Source organism: Paramormyrops kingsleyae, chromosome 17, assembly GCF_048594095.1.
Source record: "Paramormyrops kingsleyae isolate MSU_618 chromosome 17, PKINGS_0.4, whole genome shotgun sequence".
Taxonomy (NCBI): domain Eukaryota; kingdom Metazoa; phylum Chordata; class Actinopteri; order Osteoglossiformes; family Mormyridae; genus Paramormyrops; species Paramormyrops kingsleyae.
Window position 1 is genome coordinate 2,986,198 of NC_132813.1, and position 18,510 is coordinate 3,004,707.

An 18,510-nucleotide genomic window follows, 5' to 3' on the forward strand; every position below is an offset into this window, starting at 1 on the left:
CCAGCTACTTTACTCATGAGCAACTCCACAAGCATAAGAGGCAGGAGAACAGCGCCCTCCTACCACACAGAGATGGAGCTGCAGCCCTGAGGAGACTGCTGATTGGCTGGCAGCCGAAGTCATGGTAGCTGCTGGCCCCGAGGGCCTCTGGTCTTGAGAAAAGGCATTCAGACGAAACTGTGAGTGTGTAAAGGTCAGAGAGGAAAAAAGCTGTTGGACCCATGGGAGGGTTAACTTACTTAGACAATTTGTGCAATACTGTAACGTGTCCGTAACTTTGGATTAAAAAGAAAAACATTCTGTTAAAAATGACATATAAACAGTAGCTGCAAATAATATAAAGGGTTGTGTCTTTCAATATAAAACACAAACACATAATCAGACAGTGACTCTTCAGTGCAGTTATGGACATGAGATACAAGAAATGATGATACTATGTAGGAGGGTGGAAACCCAGGACAAAAAGATGAGACAGGAAGAAGCAAGGTGACATTTCAGCATTGAGAGGAAATACAAACACTCTAGAGTAGAAGTCACAGCTATTTATACTGCCAAACAGACCACCAGGCCATACGAACACAGACTACATCTGTATATATACAAACAAACTCCACCTGCATCGAGCACTTCCAGATTGGCATTAGTCTCTCTGTCCTCTTCAGACCCACCACCATGTCCTACTGTCTCCAGCTGGGTCTGCTCTCCCTGGGAAAAACTCCACCAGACCTTTGACATATGAAAGTTGCACAGTCATACCCCACACCAACATTTCACCGACACCTCAACACACACGGCTACAGCCAGGTCACGTACGCTCGTACCATGCTCAAGGTACAACAGCAGTATCTCGCTAAAGATCTTGTAGTGACCTTTTAGTCTATTCTCCACACAGGCCAAAATATAAGAGGCAGGTGAAGTAGTGTGACACAGCTGTAGACTTTGTACTTTGATGTTAAGGCAACATAAATGTTCCCATCAAAATTAATACATGCCCACATATGGCCAGTGTTGCATCCGGCGAGAACAACGGATAATTGCACCTTCAGGACAGCAGTGGTATGAGCCCCTGACCTCGAGGTCACAGTGAGTCAGATGTTCTCAGCGCTTAATGAACTTTCCTCTACTAATGAACTTTCACAGGCGTCATTGGGAAATTCACTGTGCAGTATATTATCCCTTGTGTTTGCAATTTCAAGCCCATCAGAACTGTACTGCATTAAATACAAGAGGAAATTATTTAGGCATTCTGTATAGAAAACCGATATGCTCTCTAATATAGCGATTAACTGTTTGTGGGTGATTGCTGGCTTGTCCGACTTCACTCACTCATGTGGTGTCAGAGAGACAGCAGAAAGAATGGGAAGCAGTAACTAATTCATAAGGTGAATATAGAACAAGGTCCCCCCAATTCAAACTCTTTCATCAACTCCTGTAGTTTTACCCACTTCTTGATGTCCATTTAACATATGTATACAAAACTTAGCTGTCCTAGCTGGTGGACACACAAGACTGGACATGAGATAACATTCCAGGACAGTGTCATGGGAATAGGTGCTGGGTGAACTCCTGTGGTCACTCAGATACAACACCAGAGCTACAAACTCAATCACATTTTGACCATGGTACTGTCCTTATTAATATATCCACCCACTTTCCTTTAAAGACACCTTAAAGACACCAATCTACCATTCCTGCAAGAGGAAACAGGAGCAAATGGAGAAAACCCCAAGTGTGTCTAATAAATGAAATCTGAAATCATGTACAATGGGCTGGATGCATGCAGACTTGGGCAGTGGCAGGTAGGAGGGCGGTACCGTGAATGAGTCGGGCACACCAGGTCTTGCATCCGACCGGCCTTCTGGGAAAGGGGCATGAGCTGGACCAGAATCGCTCATGGGTGGATCAGAGACGTGTCCAAAACCGCCGACTTTGTCACCTGGGTAGCCATTTTCAGAATTATTCACAAGATCATCCATGTAGTTCTCAGCCGGGTCACCGGTGAGATAATCTGTGAGGTGATCCACTAGGTCATCTGTGTATTTCTCTGTGGGATTGTCGACAGGATCTTCTGCAAAGTCATCTTTGGGGTTATCTACAAAGGCAGCTGCGAGGTCATCCCCGAGGTTGTCTGTTGAGTGATATGCAAGATCATCTACTAGGTCATCCATGGGGTCATCAGTAGAATCTTCTGCAGGGTCGTCTGCAGGGTCATCTTTGGGGTTATTTCTGTGATCACAGCACAGCAGTGGTTTGGGACAGAAGCCAGATGCCTGGGCTATATAACGTAGGAAAGGAAGAGCAGAAATAGAGCTTGTTGGATGATTAATATTACTTAAAGTTAAAAAAAAAAAGATTAAAGCATTAAACATACATTTGTGCTATGAAAATTGCCTATATTATCTTTCTATGGTCATATGCGACGCACACTCACCTAACCTAATAACCTAAGCCTTCCTATGCTTTAGCAATTCACAGAAGAACTGCTGAAACATGAAAATATTTCAAGCCCTCAACCAACTGCTCCTATTGAATAATGTAAGAGCTCAGCTGGAAACCTTGTCCTACAATCCAGATGAGGGTCTGGAGTGGGCAGCTGGGCTCCTGAATAATAATGCTTAGATCTGGGGATGGGTGCCCAGGTTGGGATCTGAGCAAGTCGCATCCCTGCCTCTTTCATATGGGGGAGTTGTTGATAGAGAGCTTAGGGTGGTGTGTTTAAAGCTGGACTTCGTTTACACAGTGAGGCTAAGCAGGCAGTAAATAAGCAGGTAAAACCTAAAGCTGCCACATCCCCCCCCCCCCCCCTCCCATGCATTAATGATGCCTTACTGGTACCCTTCAGCATTTCGTTCTGTTGTCCAAGGCGGCGCATAATATGCTATTGAGCTGCAAATGTTCTCGCCGGAGCAGCCTGCCGATTCTGTGGTATTTGGCACGGCAATCAGGACAAGAAACGTCAGCAGCATCCCTGATTACGGCCACTGGGGTGGCGATGGGCCATTCCTCAACGCGGAATTACCACCATGCGTCACATGTCATTACCTTGTGTATTTACTTAAAACTGTAATCGATAAGCCGTTTTATTGCCATGGCTGAATTAGCTGTGACAGAGGAGCAAGACCAGCGCCAGCATTACTGCCACTATCAAACTCCTCTAATAGAATTTCAGACTGGGAAGCACACTTTCATTGAGCAGGTGTTACAATGAGGACAGCTTCTGCTCTAACCTTGTAGTTAACTGCCGCCCTATCATCAACATGCTTCATTCCCCTGATCACTATAAAAAGATCACCTGAGAAAGGTCTCTGTGGCAGGGGGGTCCATCCGGAAGGGGGTCTTGGCGACGAAGGCAGAGAGCGAGTTGACATCAGCCGCTTGAACAGACGAGGATGTGGCGAGGGAGTCAGAGGAGGGGTAGGCTGCAATGTTCTAGCTGAAGATGGGTCCATGGGAGGAGCACAGGATTTTAAGGAGGAATGCAGTCTCTTTGTTGATGCCAGACCAGCTTGTGGGGACTGCAGCCCTGTGAAGTTATAGCTCTGAACAAGTTCTCTTGCCTGTGGTATTGGTGTCTGAGAAGGTAACCCAAGGTCTGATGAATGGGGAAATTGAGTTCTTGGGGGTTCTGGAGTTCTGGAGGGTATATCAGGTTCTAGTGACTTACGCACTGGAATTCTAGAGGGTATATCAGCTTCTGGTGACTTAAGTAGTGGAATTCTAGAGGGTATATCAGCTTCTGGTGACATAAGCACAGGAATTCTAGAGGGTATATCAGCTTCTGGTGACATAAGCACAGGAGTTCTGTAGGGTATATCAGGTTCTAGTGACTTACGCACTGGAGTTCTGGAGGGTATATCAGCTTCTGGTGACTTAAGCACTGGAGTTCTAGAGGGTATATCAGGTTCTGGTGACTTAAGCACTGGAGTTCTAGAGGGTATATCAGCTTCTGGTGACTTAAGCAGTGGACTTCTGGAGGGTATATCAGTTTCTGGTGACATAAGCACTGGAGTTCTGGAGGGTATATCAGGTTCTGGTGATTGGTGAATTTGGGTACCTAAAGACTGATGTGGTTCTAGTGACTGAAGTATTTGGGTTTGGGTTGACAGATGACCTTCCAACTGTGTTTCATGGGTTCTATGTATATGAGGTTCTGGTGAATTGGGAATTTGAGTTCTGTATGACAAGGGAGGTCCTGGTGACTCACATATCTGGATTCTGGAAGAAAACTGAAGTTCTGATGAGCAGGTCATTTGCATCTTGCAAAGCGGATCAGATTCTAGAGACTCAAGCGACTGCGTGCTTGTGGACAGGTCAGATTCTGCAGTCCACGTCAATCGGATCTTGAAAGATGAGTCCTCTGCTTGTGGGGTCAATTGTGGTGAATCAGACATGTCCAGCTGCACTTTGGTGACTCTTGTGGTTTGAGAAGCAGTTTCCAGCTCTTCAGCTTCATTCACACTTTGAGGAGAAAGGGGGATGCATATTCATACTCATACTCATATTCATACTCATATTCATACTCAAATTTTTTGTAACATATTTTCATATTTTATAAACATATGGCCTCACACCTCTGGGACCTGGGTTCAAGTCTCCGCTTGGGTCACATGTGTGTGGAGTTTGCATGTTCTCCCCGTGTCGTCGTGGGGTTTCCTCCGGGTACTCTGGTTTCCCCCCACAGTCCAAAGACATGCTGAGGCTGATTGGAGTTGCTAAATTGCCCTTAGGTGTGCATGTGTGAGTGAATGGTGTGTGAGTGTGCCCTGCGATGGGCTGGCCCCCCATCCAGGGTTGTTCCCTGCCTCGTGCCCGTTGCTTCCGGGATAGGCTCCGGACCCCCCGTGACCCAGTAGGATAAGCGGGTTGGACAATGGATGGATGGATGGATATAAACATATGCTCATGACAGGGGACAGCATGGCACCCAAAGGAAAATGACGTGTCTCAGATACTCTGCGCTATTCATCTCTTACCCTGCACTGCCGACTCCCCATTCAGCAGGAAATGTGTCGGTGGCTGTACAGTTCCCAACCGTCTGCAGAAAAATACAACAAGCACTGCTTATATCACAGTGAGAGGACAGCAGGGACCAACCGGTGGGGCGGGGCAGGGCAGTGCCTCAGAGACAGGGCAGACCTGCCTCATAAGCGGGTGGAGCATGCAGAGCTCCTGTCCGGAGGGATCACACTCACACTCTGCATCTCCCGCTCCACAATGCTTGCGCTGGATGAAGCTGGACAGTCAAGATTATCAGAGCTTCCAGGATCACAGACAGTGAAGAGCGAGGCACAGTAATGCTTCAGCTCCATCTCAGCAGCTGCGGCAAGAGACATGGGTGTATCAGACGTTAGACCATATATATAGTGCACACTCATACTGATACTGTAAACATACTGATGCTACATGTACACATACCGATACTGATACTGTAAACATGCGCTGATACAGTACACACACTTATACTGATACTGTAAACATGCGCTGATACAGTACACACACTTATACTGATACTGTAAACATGCGCTGATACAGTACACACACTTATACTGATACTGTAAACATGCGCTGATACAGTACACACACTTATACTGATACTGTAAACATGCGCTGATACAGTACACACACTTATACTGATACTGTAAACATGCGCTGATACAGTACACACACTTATACTGATACTGTAAACATGCGCTGATACAGTACACACACTTATACTGATACTGTAAACATGCGCTGATACAGTACACACACTTATACTGATACTGTAAACATGCGCTGATACAGTACACACACTTATACTGATACTGTAAACATGCGCTGATACAGTACACACACTTATACTGATACTGTAAACATGCGCTGATACAGTACACACACTTATACTGATACTGTAAACATGCGCTGATACAGTACACACACTTATACTGATACTGTAAACATGCGCTGATACAGTACACACACTTATACTGATACTGTAAACATGCGCTGATACAGTACACACACTTATACTGATACTGTAAACATGCGCTGATACAGTACACACACTTATACTGATACTGTAAACATGCGCTGATACAGTACACACACTTATACTGATACTGTAAACATGCGCTGATACAGTACACACACTTATACTGATACTGTAAACATGCGCTGATACAGTACACACACTTATACTGATACTGTAAACATGCGCTGATACAGTACACACACTTATACTGATACTGTAAACATGCGCTGATACAGTACACACACTTATACTGATACTGTAAACATGCGCTGATACAGTACACACACTTATACTGATACTGTAAACATGCGCTGATACAGTACACACACTTATACTGATACTGTAAACATGCGCTGATACAGTACACACACTTATACTGATACTGTAAACATGCGCTGATACAGTACACACACTTATACTGATACTGTCAACATACTGATACTACATGTACACATACTGGTACTGATACTGTAAACACGTGCTGATATAGTACACACACTGATACTATACTGATACTGTAAACACGTGCTGATATAGTACACACACTGATACTATACTGATACTGTAAACATACTGATACTGCACCCACACTTATACTGCTACTGTACACACACTGAAACTAATACTGTAAACACACACCGATACTGTAAAAACATACTGATATTCATATTGTAAACACACACTAATACTGTACACACACTTATACTGATACTGTAAACACTGTACACACACTAACAATGATACACACACTAATCAGATACTAACACTGATAACACATAGATACGCTGGTACCATGCCTACATTGATACTGTACAAACAGTAACGCTGAAACACACACTTATCAAATACTGACATAAATAATACACACACACTGATACTGTACACACAAATACTGACACAGGTAACACACACACAGTGTGATAGCAGTAATCAGACACTGATATCATACACACACTAAATAGACACTGACGTGACACAGACCCACAGAAGACACACACTCCCTGACAGTGATTATTTTAGCTGGAAGAGGGTAAGGGTATTAGTCCCACACTATCCCCCAAACCCCTGTCTGCCCCCCAGCCATGTCGTGGCGTGATGGATCCCAGTCCCACAAAGATGACCATCTCCACACAGATGGGGAGTCAATGGCTGTGGGGGCCTTAGTGAGAAACAGCATGAACCTGTCAGACTGGGGGGGTCCTCATCCATCAGACAAGGGGGGTCCTCATCTGTCAGCTGGCTCAAATCCATCACAGAATTCGGACGGGAGCAGACAGACGGCCGTGGCCAGTGGTCCTTAATCGGCATTCTGAAACCCCCCCCCACCACCACAAAATAAGGTCAGTTTCAGACCTGTCATCTTCCCACATTGAGCTTAAGCTACATCACATCGCTGCTGTTTGTGGGTAGGGCCCGGACCCCGAAGGAGGGCATCACCGAAATTGACCGCGCCATGATATCGACGTGATGCCATCTCCCGAGGACGCGGAATGGGGCAATAGGTGTCGCTGGCCGAGGAGTCAGAGCAGGAGTCAGAGCAGCCTCCTACCTGTGAGGCTCAGGTACGGACCAATCTCTGATCTCGTCAGGAGGATTAATGAGGTCACTGCACCCTCCAAGACGTGCCCCCAACTGCTATAAGGGTACATCCTCTAAAAAGATTATTTCTGAGTGCCAAGCTCAGACTAGTCACCTGCGGGCACTGCCAACTCAGGTTCCAAGGGGGGCCTTTCTGTAATACTTTCCAGAAGGTTCTGAGGCCTGAACTGCAGTAAAACATTAAACCACAGTGATGTTTAAGAGCATAAGCACACCATAACACTCCGTCATACGCAGCTCCACCCTCTGCACAGAATCGGACATGCTGACCAACCCTCCCCTCGCCCTGCCTCCGCCAGCTGGATCTGGGCCGCTCCCCCCTCTCTGGAACCAGAGCCTGATTAGAAACAGAGCACCGCACTGCTTCCCACAGAACGGCACATTTAAACGGTTTAAAATTCACGCTCCCCTGCCCGTGATGGGCCAACGAGCATGGCAGACGGTAACGGCGTCCCCAGCCCACCACAGCGTCCCGCCCACCCGCCACGCTGCCCCCGCCTGCCACGCTGCCCCCGCCTGCCACGCTGCCCCCGCCTGCCACGCTGCCCCCGCCTGCCACGCTGCCCCCGCCTGCCACGGCCCAGCGCCTCACAGGGATGATTCTTATTATTGTGCTAGCCGAAACTTTCTCCTTGTCACGCTTACTTACGGCTCTAAGGGTACACTCTTCAGTGCCGGTTTGTGCATAATTAAAATGAAATGTGCAAGCGCATTACACGCTACAATCAGCCAGCAGTAAAAGTTTAGTACTGGCACCATGTCAACAGTCATAAACAGGCCGGCTCGTAAACACTCATACACCCTCATACACCCTCATACACCCTCATACACACTCATACACCCTCATACACCCTCATACACCCTCAAACACCCTCATACACCCTCATACACACTCATACACACTCATACACCCTCATACACCCTCAAACACCCTCATACACCCTCATACACCCTCATACACCCTCATACACCCTCATACACTCGCACACGCAGCCCTCTCACCTACGGTACATCTTCACCAGCAGCTTCTCCATATAACTCAGGCCATCATGCTTGAACTCCACTCGGACAGGGGTCCTTGGAACAAAAAGGTCGGCCTGGATTCTGGTAGCTTCTTTAGTCACTGCAAGGGGGGAGAGTCAGACCTGTCAATTAGCTGAGAAATTGCTTAGCAGTCAAAATGTTTCAAAAAATAATCCACAAACAGTGGCTGTGCACTTTCACATAGCAGGTCCCAGATTATACCCCGGCTCAAAGGTACAACAGCAGTACCCCATGTCACTTAAAACTCACACCTGACAGTCTCAAACCCGCTTGCTCTGTCACCATAAGCAGTGCCAGTATGAAATGTACCATACATTTCCACAAATCCAGCTCATATCCCACAATGACATGTCCTAGATCCCACTTACCCTTTTTGGAAGCACAGTTTGGTATTTAATCTGGTGACAACCCTAAAGGCCAAGAGCTGGTTTTCATTAACGGAGGGGATATTATGGCTGAGGGCAGACAGGCCTCCTCAGGCCATCCAAAGACCAGGAACACGGCAGACCCTCACAAAGCTCACAGACACTGCACCAGCAGATCGTCTGATGCAGCCCTGAGGCACCAGAGTGAACAAATGGGCGCAACAGGAGAGATGCCAGCGATGAGAAGGCTGTGCGCGGGTCGCCGACCCTGTGAGGTCACGTCCCCAAATACTGCAGCATTCACTTTAAGTAAATGAGCTCCAACTCAGCCTGACAACCTGATTTTATCCCAAACAGGGAAAATGGTGATAAAATCAGGAGGACACTTCTGGGCACAAATTCTCCATTACTTATTCATGTTTCCGGGCAAAAACTCACAGTGCACTCTATACCACCCCCTCCTCCAACAGCTACTACAGTCCTACTAAAGCTACACCCCACCCCATACCATACCCCAGCCACACCCCAACCAAGTCAGTTACACCCTAACCCCCCACACCATAACCAGCCACACCCCAACCAAGTCAGCTACACCTGCACCCCCCATACCATAACCAGCCACACCCCAACCAAGTCAGTTACACCCTAACCCCCCACACCATAACCAGCCACACCCCAACCAAGTCAGCTACACCTGCACCCCCCATACCATAACCAGCCACACCCCAACCAAGTCAGCTACACCTGCACCCCCCATACCATAACCAACCACACCCCAACCAAGTCAGCTACACCTGCACCCCCCATACCATAACCAACCACACTGCAACCAAGTCAGCTACACCTGCACCCCCCATACCATAACCAACCACACCCCAACCAAGTCAGCTACACCTGCACCCCCCATACCATAACCAACCACACCCCAACCAAGTCAGCTACACCTGCACCCCCCATACCATAACCAACCACACCCCAACCAAGTCAGCTACACCTGCACCCCCCATACCATAACCAACCACACCCCAACCAAGTCAGCTACACCTGCACCCCCCATACCATAACCAACCACACCCCAACCAAGTCAGCTACACCTGCACCCCCCATACCATAACCAACCACACCCCAACCAAGTCAGCTACACCTGCACCCCCCATACCATAACCAGCCACACCCCAACCAAGTCAGCTACACCTGCACCCCCCATACCATAACCAGCCACACCCCAACCAAGTCAGCTACACCTGCACCCCCATACCATAACCAGCCACACCCCAAAAAGTCAGCTATACCTGCACCCCCCATACCATAATCAGCCACACCCACATCCACAGTGCCTCCAGACAGACCCCCTAGTCCAAATTCACAGAGCAGTTACCTGGCAAAGCTTCCCTGGGCCTCCATGTTCGCTCCTGTCCCTGCTTTGCCTCCCCTCTCTCCCACCTCCATTCCCGCAGTGCCTCCTGGAAGGACCTGGATGACTCCTCCTCATCGAATGCTCCACCCCACCGGGACTTGTTCCACCCCGTTGGGTCTGCCCCAATTGGGGCGCCGTGCTGTTCTTCCTCGTCTTCTTCATCGTCGTCCTTACTTTGAATTACAGTCTCAGTCTAAGGTACATATAGGAAATTATGGTGTTTATGGGATATAAATCTGCTGCTGATGGTGTCTACATTCCACAGTGTCATTCCCCCATGGCACTCCTCCATGTCACTCTCCTGTGTCACCCCCTTGTCATCCCCATATCACCCCTCTTGTGTCACATCCCCACATAACGCCTCCTGTGTCACTTCCCCAGTGTCACCTGGGCATGCTGGTGATCCACAGTCGCGGCTCCTTTTCTGGCCCCCCCGGCTCCTGACACACCCCCCTCCACAGCTGGCTCGTCGGGATCAATTTGTCTGCTGAAGCGGCTGACGACGTCCAGTGTGCTGATGGAGGTGTGCATCTCCATCTGCGGGTCGGCCGGCCACAGTCATGAATTAAAGATGCCACCGCGTGCGATCAGAGACCTTTCAGAAACACATCGGCAAATAACAAGCTGCAGGAGAACAGAAGCTCTACCCGTGCGGGGAAATCCTGCAGAACAAACAGGTGGCTAATGTGTCCAAACTGTTAGAGCTGTGTGCTGGAAATCATATGGAATACAAACACACAGGTCAGAGGCAGCGCACAGAGGGAGCTATACTGGAAATATTAAACATGCTCTTTAAGCCACATCTTCAATACATTACCTGACATGGCAATGCCTGGAATGTATGCAAAACGATTCAATTAAATTTTATATAGCGCCTTTTACAGCAGTCACCCCCAGGCACTTGACAAGAGTGTGTGGCAGTTCAATACTACATCATTTATGCAAAATAGTGCATGTAGGAAGAGAAGAGAAAGAAAAAATGCCAGAAGACTAAACAATTCATACCAGACATATGTCAGGCTTATTTATACATTAGCATGAACAAATGAAAATAATCCATGTTTAATTTAGAGCAGTGTTTCTCTACCCAGCCCCCAGGGACCCCCAGACAGTGTAAATTTCTGCTGTACCAGGTATTCGGTGTTCTTGATTGTTCGGTTCGTTCTTGTTTGGTACAGGTGAACTGGGAGCTGGGAGGGAGCAAAAACGTAGACTGTCTGGGGGCCCCCGACGACTGGGTTAGAAGCAGAGCATGAATGATTTCATAAGGTGACCGGTGAAGACAGCGCCCTAAACCCTAAACCCTTCAACATCCCGTTTAACAGCTGACTGAATGATGGCGCAGGATAATCACACGCAGGCAGCCACACATACACACACACAGCTGATGGCACTACGAATGTGGCCACCCCCAGCCAGCACATCAGGTCTGTGTCCCACTGAAGAGGACATCCTTTGCTGATCTGCCAGGGAGAAATCAGAGCTTTTACGGCGCTACTAATGCATGGCACACCAGGCGGAATTAGCGGCCTGCTGGATCTGTACGGAACCCGCTGCCGGCTGAGGCCCCGCCCGCGGTCTGTGTGTGATCCTGCCCCGCTCTCTGTGCTTTCATGCCCTGCCAGAAAAAGGCGGCTCTTGCCGGCCATAAGCTGGAAGCCAGTCGATCCCAGGCCGCCAGAGACGTCATTAGTGTCCATGCGTAGCGGGATGTCACCCTGAGGACTCAGCCATCAAATGAACACAGGAGGTACAGTAACAGAAGGAGAGGCACCGATATCCAGCACGAGCCATCCCTCACGGTCATTCCGGTCATGTCCGGTTCATTACAGATTCAAACGCTACTCTTTGTGCCCGCATGCAATTAAAACGATTCGCTTTCATCATTTTTGCATCATTTCCTGAGTGGCATGCACACCATTAATACTGTGATCACGCCCATTGTGCTATTATGGTATTGTACCATTATGCTATTGTGCTACGCCGCATGGTCAACAGGAAGCAGTTGGCAGAATAACATGTGGGAGTTTCTCACATCAGAGCAGTGCGGCCCAGAGTACAGGCACCCTGGGATGTAGACGTGCAAGTACGGTGCTGATTAGATTTATATTTTTGCAAACCAAACAGGATTACAAGGGTGGAGAAGCCAGAGGGTTTAATCCCCCTACCAAGCACGCATGTCCCTGTGAAGATCCCAGGGGCTTCCGGCCTCCTCCTGTCTCAAACGCTTCTCTGTTCGGTCGACATTGTCATTTTTAGGTACCCGCTCTTGTAAAGCAATGCACTCTGCTACTCCACTACAGACCAGGTCAGCCACTGAGCAGCGTGCAGAACAAGGGATGGCTACAATGCAGCCACAATGCACTGATTTTTGCACGCGTGGTCAGTGCTGTCATTGGTGAATACAGGCGGGTGACCACTCATACTGCGGTTGTGTTAAGGTCAGGGATGGGGAAGCCACACACTGGCCCCAAACTGGGTCTGAAACACACCACTCTCTGCTATATCCTCATTCTTACTCTAAGCCTTCCTGTCAATGCATCTGAATGAGTGGTGCTGCTGGACCCTGAAGGAGAGGCTCACTATCGCCACCGCACTGTTGACCTTCCTCTCGGTGACGTCGAGTTGTGAAGGGAAGGGAGAGGAGGGCGGGAGTCGATCCCGCATGGCTACCGGTTAGCCTTCATACCAGTGGTCATACCTGGGTGGGAACCATTCTGTGATGTTTCAGTGCCCCCTTCTGGTGAAACCTAGCAAAGCAGCCCACGCAGTAATCCTCTCCGCATTCCATGCAAACCTTCGTGAGGCAAAGAAATATAAATGAATTAATAATAATGCCTGGGACATGTACATTCAGAGGAAGGAAAACTGTGGAAAATGAGTGTTTGCACATTGTGCCTGTGCTTAAGTTTCAGAATAAACTTATAAATAAGTGTAAAATGCGACAAGTGGCACAGCGTGCATTACTGTGATAAAAAACAATCTTCGGGGAGCTCATTATTTCCTAAACGAGCGTAGAGGCGACGTGAGCCGACAGCGTGAGACGCTCATGGACTGGCACAGAGATGCATGCGGACACGCTCGAGATGGAGCTGTATGCGTCCTGCAGCTGGCGAAGCCCCCCCCCAGGCCAGCAGGATTCATGCGGATCCCCAGGCAACACCCCCGCCCCCCCCACACTAATGCCTGAACCCAACCTAGCCCCAAATACACTGCAGAACATAAAGTTCAGAAAGCAGCAGTGTAAAGCAAGGCTTTTGTGTGTGATGTGGCCCCCGCATACTCCCCCGCCACTCCAAGCTCCCCTGGGGAGGGAGTCTGCGGGAGACTGCAGGTGCACCAATTAGCATGGGGAAAGAGGTCCATCCTGTCCTTTTCCACTCCACTGAGGACATATAATGGGAATACTCTAGAGCTTGTTACTGGGCATTCTAACATGGAGGGAGACTGCTGAGGTAAGGCAGGGTCGCTGTGGTTCTAAATGTAGCACAGAAACGCTGTGGTTCCAAGAGTAAGACAGGGTTGCTGTGGTTCTAAGTGTTTGTTGTGTTGACAGAAGCTTCATCTTCTGGGAGGGAATTGGAGAATCCAAGCAGGTAAAGATAGGCAGAATGACTCTGAAAGGGCAAATCAATCTACTAGACGGAAGACTTGTGTCTTCCAGGAGACAGAAGTGAGACGGGGGGATATGTTGTTACTTTTCCCTTCCAGAATCAAGACCAGCTAAGTTTGGGGTCCAGCCAGCAGAAACATGCTAACGCCAGGAGACGCACCAGGCCGGCTGCACGGGCCTCACACTGGCCACAGGCTTTCCTCTTCAGCCTGGGCCCCCTGTTGGACGTTAGACTCCCAGGTGGTGGCTGTGGCTTCATCGCCGGGGTCCTCTGCAGCTCTGTGGAGAATCAGAACCAGCTGTGTGACCTGAAGGTGACTGTTCAGATCGCAGGTGGGGTGCTAAGGATGGGACGCCATCAGAGGCGAGAAAATTGCAGAGAGGGAACACGTGGCAAGCATCCTGACCACATACCTTCCGGCTCATCTTTGAGAACTGTGACCCTCAGCCTTCCTGCTGGTAACTGTAAGAAATCAGGCAAGATACCATAAGATGAACCTTATTGATCCCAAGGGGGAAATTATGATGTGCGCAGCAGCGAGGTGCATGAAGTGCAGATAAACATGCAATGAAAAACAAGAGAAAGAGCACAAACAGTACACAGAGTGCAAATGAATTTAATAAGTACACAGTACACAAATCTGTAAAAAGAATATTAAGGGAACACATGTAAATTGACAGAAGGTAAAATGTGCAGACGCACAGCCGTAGACTTTTACTACAAATGAAACAATAACCATGTGAGGAAGGAGGGTTCCTGCACATCTGGCTCCCCAGGGGGCTGTATGTGTCCAACACCCGGTGCATGCGAGTGTGTCTGTGCTGGGAGGATCACGTGGTGTCTACTACAGGGTGTGTGCCGTTTGTACTGGGAGAGCCATGGATTTCACTGCCAGCGCACAGAGCTGAAGCTGTGAGGTGAAAAGCCACACGCAGGCCTGCCTTCTGAGATGGACTCCCCTTGTTTGGGCCCAGTCTCTGACTCGGTGCCGATGCCACCATTGATCCGGCCTGGCCTGACTTCCAGTGGTACGCCCCCAGCTTCCTGTGGGAGGAGACACAGGACCACCGTGATACGATGTGACAGAAAGCAACCTAACCCACGATCGCAGGTTCCCTGAAGCCACGCCATCCAATAAGGGTGAGACAGCACCCCCAATCCACCCTCCTTTGATGAGATGGCAGCAGCAATTGGCTCAAAAGGCAATGTGTGACTTGGGCAAAGCAAACACAGCGACATACAGACATGCACAGTCACAAACACAGACAGTCCCAACTAGCAGAGCTTTCAGCGTAATTCATAAAATAAAATCCTGGGTGACTATTTCATATGCCGGGTGAAATAAACATGGGAGAAGGCGTCCTCATTTCAGCATGTCTGTTATCGTTACGCCGGGCGGTACTCTTTAGGGCCTCGCTGTTCTCATGCTCAAAGCGATTACAGTGACTCCACCTGTCATGGTCGGATGGAGCTTTTTGACTGTAACAGGGGGGCTAGGAGGACTGCAGATTAGTCTGGCTTACATAAAACCCCCTACACACGAACACACGCGCGCACGCATGCCTCCCTGGGCACTGTACCTCCAAAATGGCCAGAGATATTTTGGGAAGGTGGCGGGAGTAGCATCTCTTGGGCTGTGAGCTGCCTGTCTGGGGTTTTTGGCCAGGAGAGGGCTGAGTGGTTCTGGCCAGAGAGGACAGTGCTAAGACGAGAATATCAGCAACACAAAGGGTATAACATAGAAAGGTATAGTGGATCTATAACCTCAGTACTGCAGGTTTAATAGTTGGGGGGGGGGGGGAGCTTTTCTGCAGCCCCCATTGTCAGTATCTAAGCCCTGCACTGCTAAGTTTCATGCTACATTGAACAAAATCATAAACTAATGAACTATACAGCATCAGTAAGTTAGAGTGATCTGCACCAGCAAGGGGAAGGTGGAGTCAGTGATGTCACATTCTTTAGAAGTACAGCATGGAGGGGCATCCATCTTACAGGATCTGGACACCGTTATCCGAGCCCCGCACAAAAGGAATGCCAAAGGAGAATTCCCAGGTACTTCTTCATCCTGTTATCTGCCAAAACACGGATTCTGTCACCTGTGAATTTCACTGTCAACACAGAAGCTGCGTGTTTTACTTCCTGCAGGGTTTCCACGGCGATGCATCACAGCTGGGCGTGAAGCATGCCATATCTCACAGCTGAGGTCTCCTCTCCTGAGTTATGTGGCCATATATTAGGACACCGGATGCTTCCATAATTTACATGGCCAGTCAGAGGGGCAAATTCTTTATGTCATTAATGAAGTGACAGCAGTGATAAAGAACAGGAGCGTTATTAACTCCTGTGCCGTGCTGGTATTGAGAAACAACGATCTACCTCCTTTAATGCATTATTCTTCATTTGTGGGGGAAAATGACTAATGTACATATCACAGATGAAGGTCTGCTAACCCGGATTCTTCCAATCTGTAGTGTAATGTAAATTCAGTCACATAACCAGTTGAAGATTACCATCCCCTCTGCCTGAAGGTCACCCTTGACTAGTAACTAGGACACTATAAACAGGAAGTGCTGCTGCCAAAGGTAAAAAAATACAGAATAACATATTACGCGCCTTGACAGAAGATGATGAGTGAAAGCAAAATATTTGGCCCATCAAAACCTCATTCTCCATCCTTTCATCCTGTCTTCTCCCTCATGTCTCCTTTTATGGGTCCTTCCTTTCTTCCTCTGCCTCCCCCCGCTGTCACTCACCTCCTCTCCTCCTTCTCAGAGCTCATGGCCTGCCGCAGCTCCTGCAGACGCTCCTCCATGTCTCTGTTCTCCTGCTCCAGCTGCGAGGTATCCAATCGCAGCTCTCTAGCACTTCTAGGAGGGACAGGCAGGCCACTGTGTCAGAGCAGTCACCGAGAAACTCAGACGGCAACGTGCACCTCATAACCAACCGATCCATTAATTAAACACAACTGAATGTAGCACATTTTTACAAGCACAAGTAATTTCACAGGAGATCATCCATAAGGAATGAAAATAGCAGGCTGTGTTTCAGCACCATGTAGTAAGTGGGATGGAAAGAACACACTTCATTTTAAAAATAATCTCTTAACTGAATAGCTTACTCTACTGGAAGCTATATTCTGTAGACACTCTTTACATAGTGAGACCTGGGACTGAAGAATATCTAGTGTGTTTTTCCACTGCAAGGTGTCTTTAACTCTAAAGAGTCTTAGACTAGAAATGGTACAAAAAAAAACTACATATACAGACCTGGCCTTTAACTTAAGCGAAGTGGGCTTGTTGGGAACCACCACAAAATTGCTTAAATTCATGGCTGATACCACTTTTACTGCCTATTAGCGTTAGTGTTGTTTTCAATTGGATTTATTCTTCCCTGTAATGAAAGCACAATAAAAATCATTCATTACACCACCCATGAATACCAGACCCCATCATATCCGACAATAAAACTATCAAAATGTGTGTCTCACCAACAGCAGTATTCCTGGGATGACTGGCGAACCCCATGCGATGCTTAAACAGAGATAGACTGATAGTTTTCATCTAGATATTTCTAAATATTATGAGGTATTCTGTATACTTGTGTTTGCATTGTTTTTGTAATCTCGTACAAAGTTAAAATACCTCATATCTTCATTTTGCGTTATCAGCTCGATTGACGATAATGATTTACATAAAAGGACGCCAAACCCGGCGTTAGACACTAGCCCGGACACTAGACTAATTGTGAGTAATTCGCATGTAGCGGTCTTTCCGTTTTGTTGATTTTTTTTCGATAAATAACGCAGCTTCCCACAGTAATCAACAAGCGTTTGGATGCGTGACGTCTTTGTGTACGCGCGTCTCCGTGGAAACGCCCGCGTGAGTCACTACGTGAAACGTCTCGCGAGAAATCCATGAAACAGCTGGCAGCGCTACGAGTCTTCCCTTAAAATAAACAGTAAAAGTTTATTACTAATTGATAGTACTAATTAATACTACTTTACAGACCTTTCGAAGTTAATCTGTTTACCTACCTACACTCCCTTATCCTACTCGTTCTGCCTGAACAATTGCGACGTTGATTGGGGCGACGAGACCCCTATTGGCTCCTCAATCACGGACAGCTGGAACTCTTTAATTAAAATTATTAGTGTTTAAATCAGAATTTGGATAGATGATGTTTTGATTATAGAGAGATAAAAAAATCTCATTAAGAGTGTCTGCGATGTCTAAATTAGCCATTATAGCAGCTTATGAGTCCGTTAGTTTGGAGCCCGAATGTTTAGTGCGCGGGTGTAATCAGCGCGAGGCGGCGTCTCCGCGCTCTCCCTCGCGCGCGCCGGGAAGTGGCGGCTCTCCTTATGATTTCATTTCTAATCACGGAGATCGCTAGAATAAAGGCTGCTCTCTGTGCTAAAGTAACTAATTAAAGCCCTCAATGTGCTGCCCTTTAGCTGGTCGT

At 48.0% G+C, this 18,510-nt stretch overlaps 1 protein-coding gene across 11 annotated transcripts in view; it reads right to left on the reverse strand.

Moving 5' to 3' along the window:
- zbbx (zinc finger, B-box domain containing) overlaps positions 1–18,355 on the reverse strand; it is a 33,548-nt gene extending 15,193 nt beyond the window's left edge. For 6 of the 11 annotated variants that reach the window (XR_002835834.1, XR_002835836.1, XR_011983212.1 and 3 more), the window contains exons 1-17: positions 16,803–16,918; positions 15,971–16,121; positions 15,630–15,751; positions 14,991–15,093; positions 14,463–14,511; positions 14,209–14,327; positions 13,137–13,232; positions 10,823–10,972; positions 10,397–10,628; positions 8,612–8,732; positions 7,192–7,319; positions 5,193–5,317; positions 4,974–5,035; positions 3,293–4,458; positions 1,815–2,275; positions 615–726; positions 64–177 (exon numbers count right to left, since the gene is read on the reverse strand). Coding sequence is in view for 7 of the 11 variants with exons in the window: in XM_023792379.2 (XP_023648147.1) it covers positions 64–177; positions 615–726; positions 1,815–2,275; positions 3,293–4,458; positions 4,974–5,035; positions 5,193–5,317; positions 7,192–7,319; positions 8,612–8,732; positions 10,397–10,628; positions 10,823–10,972; positions 13,137–13,232; positions 14,209–14,327; positions 14,463–14,511; positions 14,991–15,093; positions 15,630–15,751; positions 15,971–16,036 (3,226 nt within the window). In the remaining 4 variants the exon portion in view is untranslated. Of the gene's footprint in view, positions 1–63; positions 178–614; positions 727–1,814; positions 2,276–3,292; positions 4,459–4,973; positions 5,036–5,192; positions 5,318–7,191; positions 7,320–8,611; positions 8,733–10,396; positions 10,629–10,822; positions 10,973–13,136; positions 13,233–14,208; positions 14,328–14,462; positions 14,512–14,990; positions 15,094–15,629; positions 15,752–15,970; positions 16,122–16,802; positions 16,919–17,315; positions 17,440–17,536; positions 18,054–18,082 lie in introns of those variants that run through there. The other 5 variants (XM_023792381.2, XM_023792383.2, XM_023792382.2 and 2 more) reach the window with 5 other exon arrangements.
- Positions 18,356–18,510: the final 155 nt, after the last annotated feature.